We start from the raw sequence: 18,011 nt of genomic DNA on the forward strand, positions 1-18,011 counted from the left end.
AGGAAGCATAAGGATGAGAAAAAAAAAAAAAACAGTTAAAATCGGGAAGCCGCGCACACCTGCGCCAGGCTGCACAAATGCGCGCAGCTTCCCGACCCAAACCGCCTCTCTCTCATCCTTACACTTCATGCCTCATGCTCCATGAACCAACATTGCTTTTTTTTTTTTTTTTAATCGGATCTGCGCGATTCAGCCGTGAAAAAGGCGGCATCCGCCGAAGGGCGCGCTGTTTGCATCCCTGCACGGAGGCCAGGGGACAGGGCAGGAATATTTTTGTTGATATGAGTGATCCGGTGCGATTTCGCGACCCCCCTGTTGAAGACCTCTGCGCTAAGCGACTGAAAGCCGAGGTAAGGATTAGTATTATAATTTTGGGCGTATCAATTATTGATTATCATAATTCTGACTCGTTTTGCCATTTTGAATGTTTTCATCTCGGACTCTGGAAGCATTGTATCTCAATCAATCTCAAAAAATATCAGCAAAAAAAAAAAAAACTAGCTTGCAACGGACTTTAGCTAGATCTATGATGAACTTTCAATGTATGATACAAAAATAATACTTCTTTCAACAGATCGTTAGCCTTTGAGCAGAATTGTTTTTAACTTACCAGGAAGTGTTATCCAGCCGACCGCTTTCAGTTTCATGGGGATTGAATGAACCCTCACTCTCAGAATCATCTGACCCATCAGAGTAAAGACAAAATCTATGTTCATGTGAATTTCCAGCTATCGGTTCGAATTGATAGGGTCTAACTTCACATCTCTGTGAAACATCGGGAATATCACTGTCGATGGTGTCCATTTATTTCGGTAATCTGTTTACATTAGATTCCCAAGCGCTGGCTCCTTGGAAAGTTTTTGTGACGTCACGGGTCACGTGACCACCTAGCTCATTAACGAATCCTTGTTTTACGCTGATGTATAAAAAAACTTGAATAATATGATGATTTTCACATTTTTGACGCCCTGCAGTGATTTAGATGGCATTTCTTATGTCCTTTATACATAATTATGCCCAGGTAAAAATCCATGTCCCATATCCTTTAAGGTCAGGGCTTTGACTTGGCCATTCCAAAACATTAACTTTATTCTTCTTTAACCATTCTTTGGTAGAATGACTTGTGTGCTTAGGGTCGTTGTCTTGCTGCATGACCCACCTTCTCTTGAGATTCAGTTCATGGACAGATGTCCTGACATTTTCCTTTAGAATTCGCTGGTATAATTCAGAATTCATTGTTCCATCAATGATGGCAAGCCGTCCTGGCCCAGATGCAGCAAAACAGGCCAAAACCATGATACTACCACTGCCATGTTTCACAGATGGGATAAGGTTCTTATGCTGGAATGCAGTGTGTTCCTTTCTCCAAACATAACGCATCTCATTTAAACCAAAAAGTTCTATTTTGGTCTTATCCGTCCACAAAACATTTTTCCAATAGCCTTCTGGCTTGTCCACATGATCTTTAGCAAACTGCAGATGAGCAGCAATGTTCTTTTTGGAGAGCAGTGGCTTTCTCCTTGCAACCCTGCCATGCACACCATTGTTGTTCAGTGTTCTCCTGATGGTGGACTCATGAACATTAACATTAGCCAATGTGAGAGAGGCCTTCAGTTGCTTAGAATTTACCCTGGGGTCCTTTGTGACCTCGCTGACTATTACACGCCTTGCTCTTGGAGTGATCTTTGGACGGCCACTCCTGGGGAGGGTAACAATGGTCTTGAATTTCCTCCATTTGTACACAATCTGTCTGACTGTGGATTGGTGGAGTCCAAACTCTTTAGAGATGGTTTTGTAACCTTTTCCAGCCTGATGAGCATCAACAACGCTTTTTCTGAGGTCCTCGGAAACCTCCTTTGTTCGTGCCATGATGCACTTCCACAAACATGTGTTGTGAAGATCAGGTTTTTTAAATAAAACAGGGTGCCCACTCACGCCTGATTGTCATCCCATTGATTGAAAACACCTGACTCTAATTTCACCTTCAAATTAACTGCTAATCCTAGAGGTTCACATACTTTTGCCACTCACAGATATGTAATATTGGATCATTTTCCTCAATACATAAATGACCAAGTATAATATTTTTGTCTCATTTGTTTAACTGGGTTCTCTTTATCTACTTTTAGGCCTTGTGTGAAAATCTGATGATGTTTTAGATCATATTTATTCAGAAATATAGAAAATTCTAAAGGGTTCACAAACTTTCAAGCACCACTGTATAAACTGTATAAAGTATTTGGCAGGGCTTGCCATATTTGAAGCAAATCACAGAAAAGAAGACATCAACTTCATGGAAAATGAGATAAGTATTGGTTCACAAGCTTTACGGTTATTTAGCACCAAAGTCTTTTAGCACAAATACAAAGTCTCTTAGCACAACTCTAAGTTCTTTAGCACAAGATCCAAGAACACTTAATCTTTATTATGAATACTCACTGATCATGTTTAAAGATGTTTGATGGATTTTTTTGATGAAAGTTGCCAGGATTCCGATCGAAAATGAGCGATTGTATTTCCCCACTCTGCCATCTTGAAACCGCCATATTTGATGTAGCCCGTATGTTAGTCGCCAATCCTCCCTCCAAATTATTTAACACAGCACGTACCCTGACCCAGTACACCGCTACAGCCAACTTCCAGGTTTGCTTTGTCTTTATTAAAGTGCTAAGCTGAAATTATATCATATTTATTATTTACACTTTGCCAATTTGATAAAGAATGAAAAGTCAAGCGAAATTTACAAGATGAGAGTTTAAAGAAAGCTTTTTGTTTGTTCTTTATTTTAATTTTTTACGAAAGAAAAAAGGTCGAAAGAAAGGAAAACTATTATTAGTCAAATACATACCGTAGGAAAACAGTAATCTGTGATATCAAATGGACTTTCAATAATTTGAGTAAGTTTTTCGGAATAGATTCCGCTCTTAGTCGGCAAAACACATGTTGTCAAGCAGGGCAAGAGACATAATCCGCCGGTTAATTAATTTGGCAAACACCTAATTATTGACAGTCAGTTTAATTTGTGATATGATCAGAAGTGACTGAAGTTATCTATGAAGGTGCTCACAATTCAAGGTTTGAATTTATGGCTTAACTACAAATATCCAAAGACACCAAAGAATCAGATTTTCAGTCCACGTTTCAGGGATCAACAACTGATCCTTAACATGCGCAGCAGCAGAAACTCCGGCTTCCAGTCCCTAAGCAATCATAATAAACCCCTTCCTATATCAAGATGAGTATTTATTTCAATTATTGTGACCATAATCCAGAGTTGTGCTCACAGACTTTAGAACTTGTGCTAAAAGACTTGTGCTAAATAACTGGATACCCTTCACAACAGCCAATGTGTGGTGTTTTAGATACTTCTGCAAGGAATATTTACCATACTGGCTATTTGCAATCGCTCTTCCTGAAGAAAAGGAGGGAAATGACTTGAAATCAACCCAAATAGAGTACAAAATGAAATCATCTTTAGATAAGACAACTTTATTAAAAAAAAAAAAAATCACAGCCTACTCCTGGCTTTTAAATGCCAATGCTCTACCATCTACCACACTTGGTCAATCAGCAGTTCAGTTGGAGTTCATCAAATCTTTGCTCAGCTCCCTGAAGCTAGTCACAATCTCAGGATAAGTACTGTACTGGAAATCACTGAATACCTCTTTTCTCTCTCTCTCTCTCTCTTGCACAGTCATCAACAGTGACTGACACGAATGTCTTGATGTAGTTCAAAACCCCTTGGCAGCTTGTAAGAAGAAAGCAATGACCTGAAGGAGGAACTAGCCAAGCCTCTGCATTCAGCAATTTTCCAACGAGGTAATCCCTGTTCAGGTGACAGCCATACAAGATGTGAGACCAATGAATGTGTCGAGTCAAATGTGTTGCTGTCAGCTGCCAGCGGCAGGGAAAACTTGAACACATTCCATTTGTCTCAACAGCTATTTCTGCTTTTGAAATATAAGCTTGTTGCCTTGGACGATTTCAGATGAAATCATTACACCTGCCTGTCTCAATTTTGGGCTTTTCTTTATCCCACTGGAGTAGCTTAGCGCAGTGGGATGTAAATGCTATCTACATGATTTGAGGATTGAGTCATTGCTCCACCATAACCACTGACAGAGGATCCCTGCCATCCTTGGCACAGAAGAAGAGAAACGGACAATTAAACCTCAGTGGACCCCAAACAAGGACACCATATGGCCCAACTGGGATTTGAATTAGAGTCCCAGCAGTCCACCTGTAGGGCTTACTGTTAAACAGAAAGAGAGAACAATCAGATGAACATTTCATCATAAGATAAAGTGCATTAAATCTGCAGTGACCCAATATTCTCGCTGGCTACTTTATTAGAAACGTCCTAGTACCGTAATAATGTTGAGGATCCAACTTTGTTCTCAGATCAGCTTTAATCCTTCACAGCATGTATTCCACTCGGTGTTGGAAACAATCCTTTGGAATTCTGGTCAATGTTAGGATGACATTACATTGCATTACATATTTGGTGCAAATTTATCGGCTGTGCACTTATTCCATGAATCTCCCTTACTACCATATCCCAAAGGTGTTCTACTGGATTCAGATCTGGTCACTGGTGAGCCCACTGAACTCATTGTTACATTCATGTTTAAGATAAAGAAAACATTCCCCACACCATTACACGACCCCCACCAGCCTGGACTGTTGACACAAGGCAGGTTGGCTCCATGGCTCCATTCTGTTGTCAACAAATTCTGACCTGACCATCTGCATGTCATGGCAGAAATCAAGATTCATCAAACCATGCAAGGTTTTTCCGACTTCTACTGTCCAGTTTAGGTCAGCCTGCGACCACTGCAACCTCAGATCTCAGCTTTGAGTTACAATTTTGGATGTATTGTGCATTCAGAAATGATTTTCTGCCCACCGCAGTTGTAAAGAGTGGTTATTTGAGTTACTGGAGCCTTCCTGTCAACTCGAACCAGTCTGCCCACTCTCCTTTCACCTCTCTCATCAACAAGGTGGCAGTAGAACTGTTCTCTGTAAACTCTAAAGATTGTTGTACATGAAAATACCAGGAAATCAGCAGCTTCTGAAATATTTAACCAGCCCAGCTGGCACCACCAACCATGTAATAGTCAAAGCCAACGGAACCACTTTTCCCAGTTTGATGTGAAGGATGGCATTTCTTCCTACATTCTTTTTTGGTTCAGAGTGAGACAGAATGTCTTTGCTTCGGATATCCTGATACAAAATACCATGGAGACACATTTACATTACATTAATGGCATTTAGCAGGCAGACTAATCCAGAGCGACATACAACATACCCTGAGCAACCTGGGAAGCAAGTGCCTTGCTCAAGAGCACTTCAATTATTCCTGCTGGTCCAGGGAATGGAACCAATGGGTCCCAAAGCTGCTTCTCTAACCGTTAGGCCATGGCTTCCTCTAGTTCACATTCGCTTATCATATCATGTTTTACAATATTTCCATTTAATATTGACTATGAGAGGGCGGCACGGCGGTGTAGTGGTTAGCGCTGTTGCCTCACAGCAAGAAGGTCCGGGTTCGAGCCCCGTGGCCGGCGAGGGCCTTTCTGTGTGGAGTTTGCATGTTCTCCCCGTGTCCGCGTGGGTTTCCTCCGGGTGCTCCGGTTTCCCCCACAGTCCAAAGACATGCAGGTTAGGTTAACTGGTGACTCTAAATTGACCGTAGGTGTGAATGTGAGTGTGAATGGTTGTCTGTGTCTATGTGTTAGCCCTGTGATGACCTGGCGACTTGTCCAGGGTGTACCCCGCCTTTCGCCCGTAGTCAGCTGGGATAGGCTCCAGCTTGCCTGCGACCCTGTAGAACAGGATAAAGCGGCTAGAGATAATGAGATGAGATGAGATGAGATGAGATGAGATTGACTATGAGCTGTACTTGCTTACACACTAGGTGACACACAGGAGATAGTAGCATACAGAGCATGGAGTCTCAAAGCATGCTTACTTAATAGTCCGAAAAGTTATGCTAATGGCCCTTGGATCAAACACAAGACCTGCCTAGGGTTAAAAAAAAAAGAAAAAAAAAACCTGAAATGGCCCAGAGTACACTACTGCCCAACATTTTTTTTTTTTTTACACTATTTAGACTTGGTGGCATGGTGGTGTAGTGGTTAGCACTGTTGTCTCACAGCAAGAAGGTTCTTGGGTTGAACCCCATGGCTGATAAGGGCCTTTCTGTGTAGAGTTTGCATGTTCTCCCTGTGTCTGTATGGGTTTCCTCTGGTTGCTCCAGTTTCCCCCGCAGTCTGAAGATGTGCAGGTTAGGCTAATTGGTGTGGGAATTGTGTGTGAATGGTTGTTTGTCTCTATGTATCAGCCCTGTGATGACCTGGCGACTTGTCCAGGGTGTACCCCGCCTCTCACCCATAGTCAGCTGGGATAGACTCCTGCTTGCCTGCGACCCTGAACAGGGAAAGCAGTTACGAATAATGGATGAATAATAATAATGTATACTTTATAAAAATTAGAAAGGTATTATATTGCAGTGACTTGTTTTGTGGTCATTATAACATAAATGTGTAATATTTTCTGTGTATCAGTATTGTCTCATGTCATATCTTCTCATGAAGCTTGTCTTGGGATATGGATCGTATCATAGCATTAGTGTATCGTCTCATGCCGAGTGCACCCCATTGCCTCGATTACATTTGAAAAAAAAAAAAGTCTCATCTCATTATCTCTAGCCGCTTTATTCTTCTACAGGGTCGCAGGCAAGCTGGAGCCTATCCCAGCTGACTACGGGCGAAAGGCAGGGTACACCCTGGACAAGTCGCCAGGTCATCACAGGCCTGACACATAGACACAGACAACCATTCACACTCACATTCACACCTACGGTCAATTTAGAGTCACCAGTTAACCTAACCTGCATGTCTTTGGACTGTGGGGGAAACCGGAGCACCCGGAGGAAACCCACGCGGACACGGTGAGAACATGCAAACTCCACACAGAAAGGCCCTCGCCGGCCACGGGGCTCGAACCCGGACCTTCTTGCTGTGAGGCGACAGCGCTAACCACTACACCACCGTGCCGCCCGGGGGGGAATATACAGTATGATTTTATTTTACATTTCGACTATGCCATCTGTCTGCACCTTGTCAGCTCAATAGTCTGTCAATTATGTTGACATAATTGACAATAATTGGGTTGGGAGCTCATCATAACCAACACTTTTCTACCAGGGCTTTCTGCATAAACATGGTCAAGAGTAGTTCTAATCATATGCGCACCCTCATGTACTTGAACAAATGACATGGAGGGGGAAAAAAAGGTTGAGAGATCTGCCTTACAGTTAATTATCTATTGTTTACACCATACTGGTATTGAGTCACTTGCTTAAGAAAGTTTTATAACATCAACTGAAATCCGAGCTGCATCTAATGATATTAAGGAAATGAAAATAAACAACCATGAAATGTAATTACATTCGAAATGGATAAGCAGATGTGATGTGGTGAGCTGTATCATTTCATTTCTATTCATCCTACTCATAAGCCCACATTTAAACCCACAAATATCAAAGCATAATGAAAACACTGGATTGTGGCTATTAATTAATGACACAGATGGGTTCGTTCTCTGTAGAGATGAGACAGGAGCTCAAAAACTAGAGATGAGATGGCTGCCTGAACGTATTATGAAAAAAAAAAAAGGCTCAGGGAGAATGTGCAGGCTTGGCATTTGCTTGTAAAATGAACAGAAAAAGAGCGCATGTGTTTCGTCATGCCTTTGATTGAAGAATCAGGTAGCTCGGAATCAGGACTGTAATTTCTCTTCCTATTGTTTGGGATTTTCGTTTTAGGAAATTCTTTTTGCTTGTGCTCTTCATAAGAGTACGATGATGAAAGGGAGAAAAAAATGAATTACCTGCTAGAAACCATTTTTTAACACAAAGATAGTCAACAATGGACAGTTTGGAGGTGATACATGATACAGGATTTGAATAATGTGCTTTGAACACAATATATTCCCCAATATGCACAAGGAACATGTTCTTATGCACAGACTGAATAAATGTAGTCATTTTAAATCATGTCATTATATATATTTTTGTCACTGCCTCAAAGTGGAGCTCCCGATGAGTGTAAAATGTGTTTGTAAATGGTGGCCAGAGTTGTCCCTCATTATTCATTATTCAAGCTCCGAGCGGAGCTGTCAGCCCAGGAAGCTGTACAGAGGCTGTGGCAGGAAATTTTGGATGGTGTGTGTGTGTGTGTGTGTGTGTGTGTGTGTGTGTGTGTGTGTGTGTGTGTGTGTGAGACATGTCACGTGCTGAAGGCATGGCAAATCCCGGGGGGGTCCAGGGGCATGCTCCCCTGGGAAATTTTGGAATTTTTAACCCTCTAAAACGCTATTTCCCGCATTTTGAGAGGAAATTTTGGTGGATTAAAGCTACGTTTAATGTCTCTATTAGAGTACATTTTGTCCATGTATTTTTTTTCTATATGAAACAGAACCAATTATATTATAACGTAATTATGCCTACTTAGAATAGAATAGAATCGAATAGAATAGAAAGCCTTTATTGTCATCACACAGAGTATAATGAGATTCAGAGCTGCTCCATAAAGTGCACACACATAGAATAAAAAGAAAAGTTATATACAAAATACAAAAACTACTATTGAACTACTAGTTACTATATACAGACACATAGGTCCTGCATGGAGAATACACCCAAGACAAAGCACAGTAGATAAAACCTTAAGGGCAAGTAAAGTGGCTGATAGTAGCAGCATCCAGTGGTGTGCAACCATGTGTAACATTATAATTACAGTTCAAGTATATTGGCATTACAATTACAGTATCTACATACACACATATGCATACATACATACATACATACATACATACACACATATATACATATATATATATATATATATATATATATATATACACACACACATATACATATATATACACATACATACATACATATACACATACATATATACACACACACACACACACATATATATATATATATATATATATATATATATATATATATATATATATATATATATATACACACACACACACATATATATATATATATATATATATATATATATATATGCATATATACATATACACATACATACACACACTTCTCGTTGAGAAGATAACACCCTCTTACCATAGGTTTGGTACTTTCTACCGTGTTTACATGTGAGCAAATACACATACAACGTTCAAATGTACCTTGCTTAATTGAAGCAACCAAAGTAGCGCATTCTCTCGTCATTGAAAGACAAGAAGGCAGCAGCAATAGGTTTGCGAAATTTGACTTGGGATGCTAAAAAAAAATGTATACTTAAAACTTACTTCGTTATCATCGAGCCCAAAAAAGTCTGCAATGGATATTTGTCTGAAACTGCCCTTCATACTGATTTTCAGTGAGTGGTCAGGGCAGAAAGCAAATTCATGTAGATCTAGAGCAGCATCAAGTTTTTGGGCGCCCAAAACTGCTTGTACGCCTCATGAACATTATCTAGCCATCCGGACAGGACACGAATTATCGGTCACATACAAATGTAGCGACACTGTCATAGCCTTGCTGTCACAGGGTCCTTGCTTTGGCGTGAGTACCCAAGGAGACCAGACGTGTCTAGACAGTTGCCAGAGCAACGGGTTAATTAGTCCACAGAATATTCATAAATCAGCTTGTCTACTAAAAGTGATGGGTTTTGCAGTTCTGCATAAGCCAAATAAGGAAAATCCCGGAAAGCGGAGGCAATCGGTGACATCAGGGCCAGGCTAATTTGCATCGGTTTTGGTGCAAATGGGTGCTACCAACCTACAGTACAAAGGGATGCCGCCAGGATGAAGGGATGCAGCGGGATTTAATAAGGGAAAACAAAGACGCGCAGTGGGCTGTTTATTCACACTACTCTCTCCTTTTGTTCCTTGTAAATAGTCAAAGGACTCCTATCGTAACTTGGGGGGGCAGCTCCCCCAACATAATTTGAGGGGGGGCAGTTGCCCCCCCTCCCCCCCCCGATGCCACCACTGCTGTATTTGTTATGCTACAGATGCTCGCTGCTGTGTTTATATTCCCCATGTGCCTCCGTCAGAGGTTTAACATGGTATGTTATAAAGCTTGCTGTCTGTCATCTTGATATGTCATTTATGCACAATGTAAAATTTGTGTGTGCTGTTTATGGAGTGTTTTGTTTGTGTTCGGTGCATTGGTTGAACTGTGGTTTAGTACAAGACATTGAGTCGTTATATTAAAAAAAAAAATCAAATTAAAAATAAATGCTGGATAAAAACCCATCTATCTTATGGAAATAAAAATACAAATTTTGTTGTCCAGTGGTGGTCAAGTGTTCATGAGATAAGTTGCCTTGAACTTACCGTACGATCAGGTTCCCTGTGGTGGTATGTATGTACACTACCATTCAAAAGTTTGGGGTCACTTTGAAATGTCCTTATTTTTGAAAGAAAAGCACTGTTCTTTTCAATGAAGATCACTTTAAACTAATCAGAAATGCACTCTATACATTGCTAATGTGGTAAATGACTATTCTAGCTGCAAATGTCTGGTTTTTGGTGCAATATCTCCATAGGTGTATAGAGGCCCATTTCCAGCAACTCTCACTCCAGTGTTCTAATGGTACAATGTGTTTGCTCATTGCCTCAGAAGGCTAATGGATGATTAGAAAACCCTTGTACAATCATGTTAGCACAGCTGAAAACAGTTTAGCTCTTTAGAGAAGCTATAAAACTGACCTTCCTTTGAGCAGATTGAGTTTCTGAAGCATCACATTTGTGGGGTCGATTAAGGTGGTGTTTACATTAGACCGTATCCGTCTCATTTTCGTCGCGGATGCACTGTCCGTGCACATTAAAACGCCGGGAAACGACTCCACAGGCAGAACAACTTGAATCCGCCAGGGCCCACGTATTCAACCCAGTTCGTATCTGATCCGGTGCTGTGTAAACATTAAGGAACGAGGAAACGCAGTGCTGAGCTCTAGCTGACGTCGTCATTGGACAACGTCACTGTGACATCCACCTTCCTGATTCACTGGCGTTGGGATCACACACACAGCGGCTCAGTCCCGAATCACTGCTCGTGCGCTTCACTCGTGCACTCTGTGAGCTGCGCAGGGCCGGAGTGCGCACCCTCCAGAGGGCACTCGCTGTTCAGGGCGGAGTGATTTGGAGCGCAGGAGGAAGCGCTGAGCCGCACTGAGTTTTATTCACACATTTCAACTTATTTACCTCCTTCTGGCGCTTAAACTCAGTGAGAACATGAACATCACAGCCAGGTGTGTTTATTTGCTGGAGAAGGTGTTCGCTTGCCATCCTTCCACTTGCAAGTGGTGAGTGACTTGCGCATGCCCGATATGCACTGGGATCATGTGACATGCCGTCTAATTAGTCATGTGATTAGCGTATCCGTGTATTGGCGTTGCTGTGTGCACGTGAATCGTTTTAAAAACGTTAATCTGATGATCCGCTGATACGGTCTAATGTAAACCCCACCTAAATGCTCAAAATGGCCAGAAAAATGTCTTGACTATATCTTCTATTCATTTTACAACTTATGGTGGTAAATAAAAGTGTGACTTTTCATGGAAAACACAAAATTGTCTGGGTGACCCCAAACTTTTGAACGGTAGTGTATGTATGTATGTATGTATGTATGTCATTTGTGCAGATGTCGTATGGTCACAAACGCCATCAAAAAGCAGGTTGATGCATCACAATATTTCTTAAGTATGGAGCTCTGCTCTGTGTGCTTCACGCGTGGGAGCTCTTTTATAAGTTTTATTTGCTAGGCTTTGCGGAAAGATAACAAAAAGTCAGAATATAAAGTACTTTACTGTTATTTCGTAGTTTCTTCATGCCCAGAATCTCTTCCAAAGTTGTCTAATTAATTAAAAAAGATTTTTAACAGCGTTTTTTTTCCTTCATAAACAAATGAAAATTAATCGAGTAATTCACGCAAGTTTTATTTTGCGATCAACTTGCAAGCCAAGTTTATATAAGTGTTTAATGTTTTTATTGGATCATAATGAACAGACAGAGAAAAAAGCTTGTGTCGACAAGACAAACTTGTGCAGATTTCTCTTCTGGCACTGCCAAATGACTAATTAACTCTACATATAAAATACATGCAATATTTCACCACATTTTAATGATCTCTTTTTAGACTGTAATATCTTGAAATGACATTATACCTTTTATATAACAGAGGCATCACAATTTAAAACACAATTGCTTTGCAACAATATGGAACAATGAATCTCCTGGTAGACAATCTCCTCCATCATAATATGTATATCATTAGCATGAAGGCTTAGCCTCCAGAGTGAGACTTTTATATTTCATCACTGCATTCCACTTGGAAGGCTAATGTTCCTTAAAATGATTTCAGCTCAAGAAAGCGGCAGGTCTTGAAATGTTGTTTCATCATCTACATCTAAGTCTTAGCTACACCTGCTACCAAAATCTGATCAAGCGGCTTGCTCCAAGATCTGGAAGATCAGATTTGAGCTTGTCATTCCACTGGGAATGGTAACAAATCCATGGAAGACAAAGTCTGAAAACAATATCTGAAACAACATGACGTGGTGGCTGACTACTTGAGAGGCAGCTTCCAAGGATCACTGATCGGATTGTGAAGTGATCGCTGTGACCAGAGCGGAAGGAAGAGGAAGGATGTGAAGAAAATGGCTGAGGAATGTCAGAATGTCATATCACATGCAAATGCAATGAAACAACCATCCATTACAGGTCTACAGAGTCATACCCCAGCACGAGACTGGCACTCAGCAATAACAGTAGATCCACTGAACAAGCCAATTAAATCTCTCAGACTGGGTTTGGTTCTGGTGAAGAAATACTACTTTAACATGAATTATATATTTCCATTGGACACAAGATGATAATAAATAGCGTTGGATATAGAAACAAATCTCAGTCATTGTTGTATGGAGAACTGACAGGCATTTCAAATAACAGCATCATTGATTTTGTCTTAGCAAAAATTTCTGCTAAACTGTCAATACATCCTTATCGAGATCATTCAACTAAATGTTCTGGTAAAACATTTGTCTTGGGCTTAAACGCAGTCTAGCCAAATAAACAGAAAACTTCTTTGTAAAAAAGCCTGGGTTTAGGACAAAGTTATTCTTCTGGAAGCAATAACAAAGAAGCCTCATGTTTAACTAGAAGTTCTGGGTCCACTGTTGTTGAAAATGCCTTACCATTTGTGCTGTATTGGTTTTTCCCTGCTTGTTATTTTGCACTTCTAAAAATTGTAATAAAGGGTTTAAAAATCCAGAACCGATAGCCTGAAAAGAGACATGAAAATTCTACCAGCATTTCTGCTATTGATTGGAGTAGGGGAGTATGGAATGGTATTATCAGCTGTGCAGTCGGGAACTGCTTGCCAGCAGAGGCATACGGTATGATAAAACTCAGCTGGATGATGATTCGTTTTTAAGTGAATCATACTTTTTAACATAACTTGGCAAACGATGTCTAATGTCCATCCATCCATTATCTGTAACCGCTTATCCTGTGCAGGGTCATGGGCAAGCTGGAGCCTATCCCAGCCGACTATGGGCGAGAGGTGGGGTACACCCTTGACAAGTCACCAGATCATCACAGGGCTGACACATGGAGACAAACAACCATTCACACCTACGGTCAATTTAGAGCCACCAATTAGCCTAACCTGCATGTCTTTGGACTGTGGGGGAAACCTGCACAGACACAGGGAGAACATGCAAACTCCACACAGAAAGGCCCCCGTCAGCCACTGGGCTCGTACCCAGAACCTTCTTGCTGTGAGGTAACAGGGCTAACCACTACACCGCCGTGCCACCTGGATGTCTAATGTCCAGGTGAAGAAAAAAAAAACATAAACCAAAAAACCCCACCATTCTCACCTTCACATTATTTGTAAAGTGTTACACTGGACACTCTTTGTGGACCTGTTTAATATTTTTAGGTCAAAATTTTCATCCTTTTTTCCCTCTTGTGGAAAAGTAGATTTTTTTTTTCATTTACAGCCAAAATGTTTTGATGACATGTCCAATGCATTTTTTTTCACCGCGAGTTGGCCTCGTGGTTAGCATGTCCGCCTCTCAACTGGACGCGCATGAGTTATGTTCATGAGTATAATCGTGTCATACTAAAGACCATTATCAAAACGCTACCTACTGCCATCTGGTGAGGCAGGCCACAATACAGATGTGAGTAGGGAGTCAAACTCTCACGGTTACCAGAGGACCTGCCCACATCTCTAACCCCAACTATGTAATACTGTAGGTGAGAGGCCATGGGCTATCGAAATGGAGATCAGTCCCGCCCAATGCACTAAGTGCCTGGTTAGTACTGGGACAGGAGACTGCCTGGGGAAGATCAAGACTTGGCACGGGAGGAACTTTTGTCAAATAAATTTAGTGAACTGATGTTAAATATTGTAGAATCAGAGCAGGTGGGTGGAGCACAGAAGCACGGCAGGCCAGAACTGAGTTCTCACAAACTTTTTATTTTTAAAGATATAGCTTTTCAGCTCACTCACTCTCTCACACACACATTTTGGGTCGGGAGAGAGCTCCCTTTCTCTGCTCTCTCTCTCCTTTTATAGGGCGCGGTCACTGGAGGGGACACACAAACACAGGTTAATTCACATCAGGTGCACTTACCTTCCCTGACTCCGCCCTGCATTCATAGACCGATGCTTAACCACACCCCCGCTGCCACAAATATATACTAATGTGATGTTAGTTAAGTCAAACACACACTGATAGATTTTATTTCATACTAGCTGGTTACCCGGGTGTTGCCTGGGGTTTGCAAAATTCTGGGTCGCTCCCAGACTTCCATGTCAAATTTGGTGAAGATCCGTCAAGAAATGGTGATTGTTAACCCAAGACAAACAAAAATTCAAACATCCACCACCCAGGGGCCCACCAGGGACCCCCTGGGGCCCAAATATGGAATTTCTAAGTTCTACCAAATTGTGGCTATATCCTGTACCTACGTGTGAAGTTTAGTGAAGATCTGTCGAGAGTTTGTGTTGATAAATGTAACGTGAAAGGCACTGAGCAAGGGGGTGGGTGGATGTTGTGCCCCCTAGGGACCTCCATGGGGCCCGTACATGAATTTTGTTTATATCTGCAAAATTCCGGGTCATCCCCAGACCTACTTGCCAAATTTGGTGAAAATCCATCGAAAAATGGCGATGTTAGCTCAAGACCAACAGGCAAACAAAGAAACAAACTTTGCTGCTTATTAGATTAGTGAACTTAAAGCATTGCCCATTTACTGTGACAGAACGTGAGGGTGCCTGTGCATGTTTAGTCAAGAGCAGGGACTAAAGGCTAAAGGGGCGGGGCTTCCAGGTGGTGTTGGCTAATATTGGAGAGCTGGTTAACTGGTAGTTACAAGTAGAATTAGCTCTTAGCTTCTCATCTCATTATCTGTAACCGCTTTATCCTGTTCTACAGGGTCGCAGGCAAGCTGGAGCCTATCCCAGCTGACTACGGGCGAAAGGCGGGGTACACCCTGGACAAGTCGCCAGGTCATCACAGGGCTGACACATAGACACAGACAACCATTCACACTCACATTCACACCTACGGTCAATTTAGAGTCACCAGTTAACCTAACCTGCATGTCTTTGGACTGTGGGGGAAACCGGAGCACCCGGAGGAAACCCACGCGGACACGGGGAGAACATGCAAACTCCGCACAGAAAGGCCCTCGCCGGCCACGGGGCTCGAACCCGGACCTTCTTGCTGTGAGGCAACAGCGCTAACCACTACACCACCGTACCGCCCCCAGCTCTTAGCTTGTTCTACAAATTAATTCAGTGTCAAAGTCCTTCTCACACCAGAATCTGGTCTTCCCAAGCAGTCTCCTGTCCTAGTACTAACCAACTCTTTGAGGCATATGGGTGCAGTGCAGTGCTAGTCCTCTGGTAACCATGACAGTTTGACTTCCCCACTCGCATCTATATTGCAGCGTGCCTTGCCAGTTGGTAGTAGGTACCATTTTTATGATGGTCTTTGGTATGACTTGATCACGAGTAGAACTCACAACCTTCTGGTTGAGAGGCGGACACGCTAACTACTAGACCAACTCGCAGTGTTTAATTCAGTGCAGGCATTTTTAATTTTTGCAATTTGCAAACAGGTGGCTCAGTAGAACAAAAGCCTGTACTCACACGGCACTTTCTGGATTATGGTACGACAAGCAGATAGGGCCTTGGACAGACGTTTAGATAGAGGATGAAGGAGTGGACTCCTTTGGTGTCTAATACCCTGTCCACACTAGGGATTTTGTACCGATACGATACTACTTTTGTACCGCAACACCTGTCCACACTAGCAATTATACCGGTACTGTAGCGGTAGAACTGTATCGGTACGAAACCCACAAATGTATGGGTTTCGTACCGGGACAGTATCGGTACTGTAGCACTTCGCTGTCGTGTGGACAGATGAAGCTGCTCTGTATCGATACAAATATAATGCGCATGCGCAAAATCACACACCTCAATCGATGTCTTCGCTGAATAAAATAGTGAAGAACGGAGATTCGTTTGTTTCTTTCTCAACTGCCTTGTGCGTTTTATACGATTCGACTGAATAAATGACCACCAGAAATACAGACTGTACATTGACAACAAAAAGCACACACACGTTGTTTCATCCGCCATATTCTCGGAAGGAAGTTACTCGGTAACCACGGAAACATTTTGTGCACGCGCATTTCAACTACCGTGAAAGAAAACCGCAAACATTTCTCGCTAGTGTGGACAGATGCGCTAAACTGTACCGGTATACTTTGTATCGATACAGTTATACCACTTTCGTACCGGTATATATGTGAACACAGCATTAGTCTTGCTAATCCATAATTTTCAAAATGTCCATGAAGTGTAATCAGAGGGTCTGTGATTAAAAAAAAAAAAGTTAAATAAAAGCATATTGTGTGAGTGGAAAATCAGAAAGGAAAAATTGGAAAAGAAAACACTCCATGGCTCGAATTAACAGGAGAATATTATTGCGATATCATGAAGCTTTCAATCATTTGCATTTTCACAGGAATTAATTATAGGTTTCATGGGCATTTACATCCTTGAAGGGATCATTTTTAAAATTCAGTGAGCAGATGAATAAATTTGATCTAAAGAATGTGGCTTTTTCCATTTCCTAATTACTAAGTTAAATGAAATCCGAATATTATACTATTCGTTCGTCGCTATAGGCTCTAAATCATGCAGAAAAATTTGCATGAGTCCGACTCCTTTCCTGGCTTCATTTGTTTTTACTGGATTCATTTTCGGTAATCATACATGACTATATTAAGCTGCATTACAGAACAAAGCCTGACTCCATTTTCCACTCTGGCATGGGATGTGTGTAATTGATTGGCTGAGTAAGCTAAAAGAAGATCTTTAAAATGACATTGTCAGGAGGCCAATAAAACTTCACTCTTCAACAGCATCTGAGAAGTTAATTACGATCAATTTCACAATCAAAAACCACGAGGATCACCAAAGTCCTGCCTGGCCACAAATTTCTGGCTGCCAGATGTCGATGAATTAATGTAATGAAAGCTCTGGAACACTCACCGCAACTCTGTCCTCGTTCCTGTACTGCTTCCACACACTCCCGCTGTCGCTGTAGAGAAGTGTGTAGCTGGTCACCCAGTCATGACTGCCATGGCGGCCCTGTGTGGCTATAGCCGTCACCTCCATGCGCGCCCTGAGGTCCACCTGCAGCCACGGCGACCTGTCTGTCAATTGCGGGCTCCACCCACCTCCTCCTAACAGAATGAATAGGAAAGATTTATCGGACAACGTTCATGAAGCAGTGACTGTGTGTGTGCTGGGTGCACTTGATTGTCATATTGTTGCTCTATTTTTTACAATAATCACATACACTCTATAGCCAAAAGTTTGTGAACACCTCACCATTACACCCATATGTGCTTGTTGAATATTTCAT

The 18,011-nt window shown here is 41.8% G+C and overlaps 1 protein-coding gene across 1 annotated transcript in view; it reads right to left on the reverse strand.

The window, feature by feature from the left end:
* The window catches only part of cntnap5a (contactin associated protein family member 5a), a 207,715-nt gene extending 189,939 nt beyond the window's left edge, over positions 1-17,776 (reverse strand). The window contains exon 1 of the mRNA XM_060929196.1: positions 17,636-17,776. Within this exon, the coding sequence (XP_060785179.1) occupies positions 17,636-17,761 (126 nt within the window). The 5' untranslated portion in view covers positions 17,762-17,776. The remainder of the gene's footprint in view (positions 1-17,635) is intronic.
* Between the last annotated feature and the right edge of the window lie 235 nt (positions 17,777-18,011).

This window comes from Neoarius graeffei, chromosome 9 (assembly GCF_027579695.1).
Source record: "Neoarius graeffei isolate fNeoGra1 chromosome 9, fNeoGra1.pri, whole genome shotgun sequence".
NCBI classification, from domain to species: domain Eukaryota; kingdom Metazoa; phylum Chordata; class Actinopteri; order Siluriformes; family Ariidae; genus Neoarius; species Neoarius graeffei.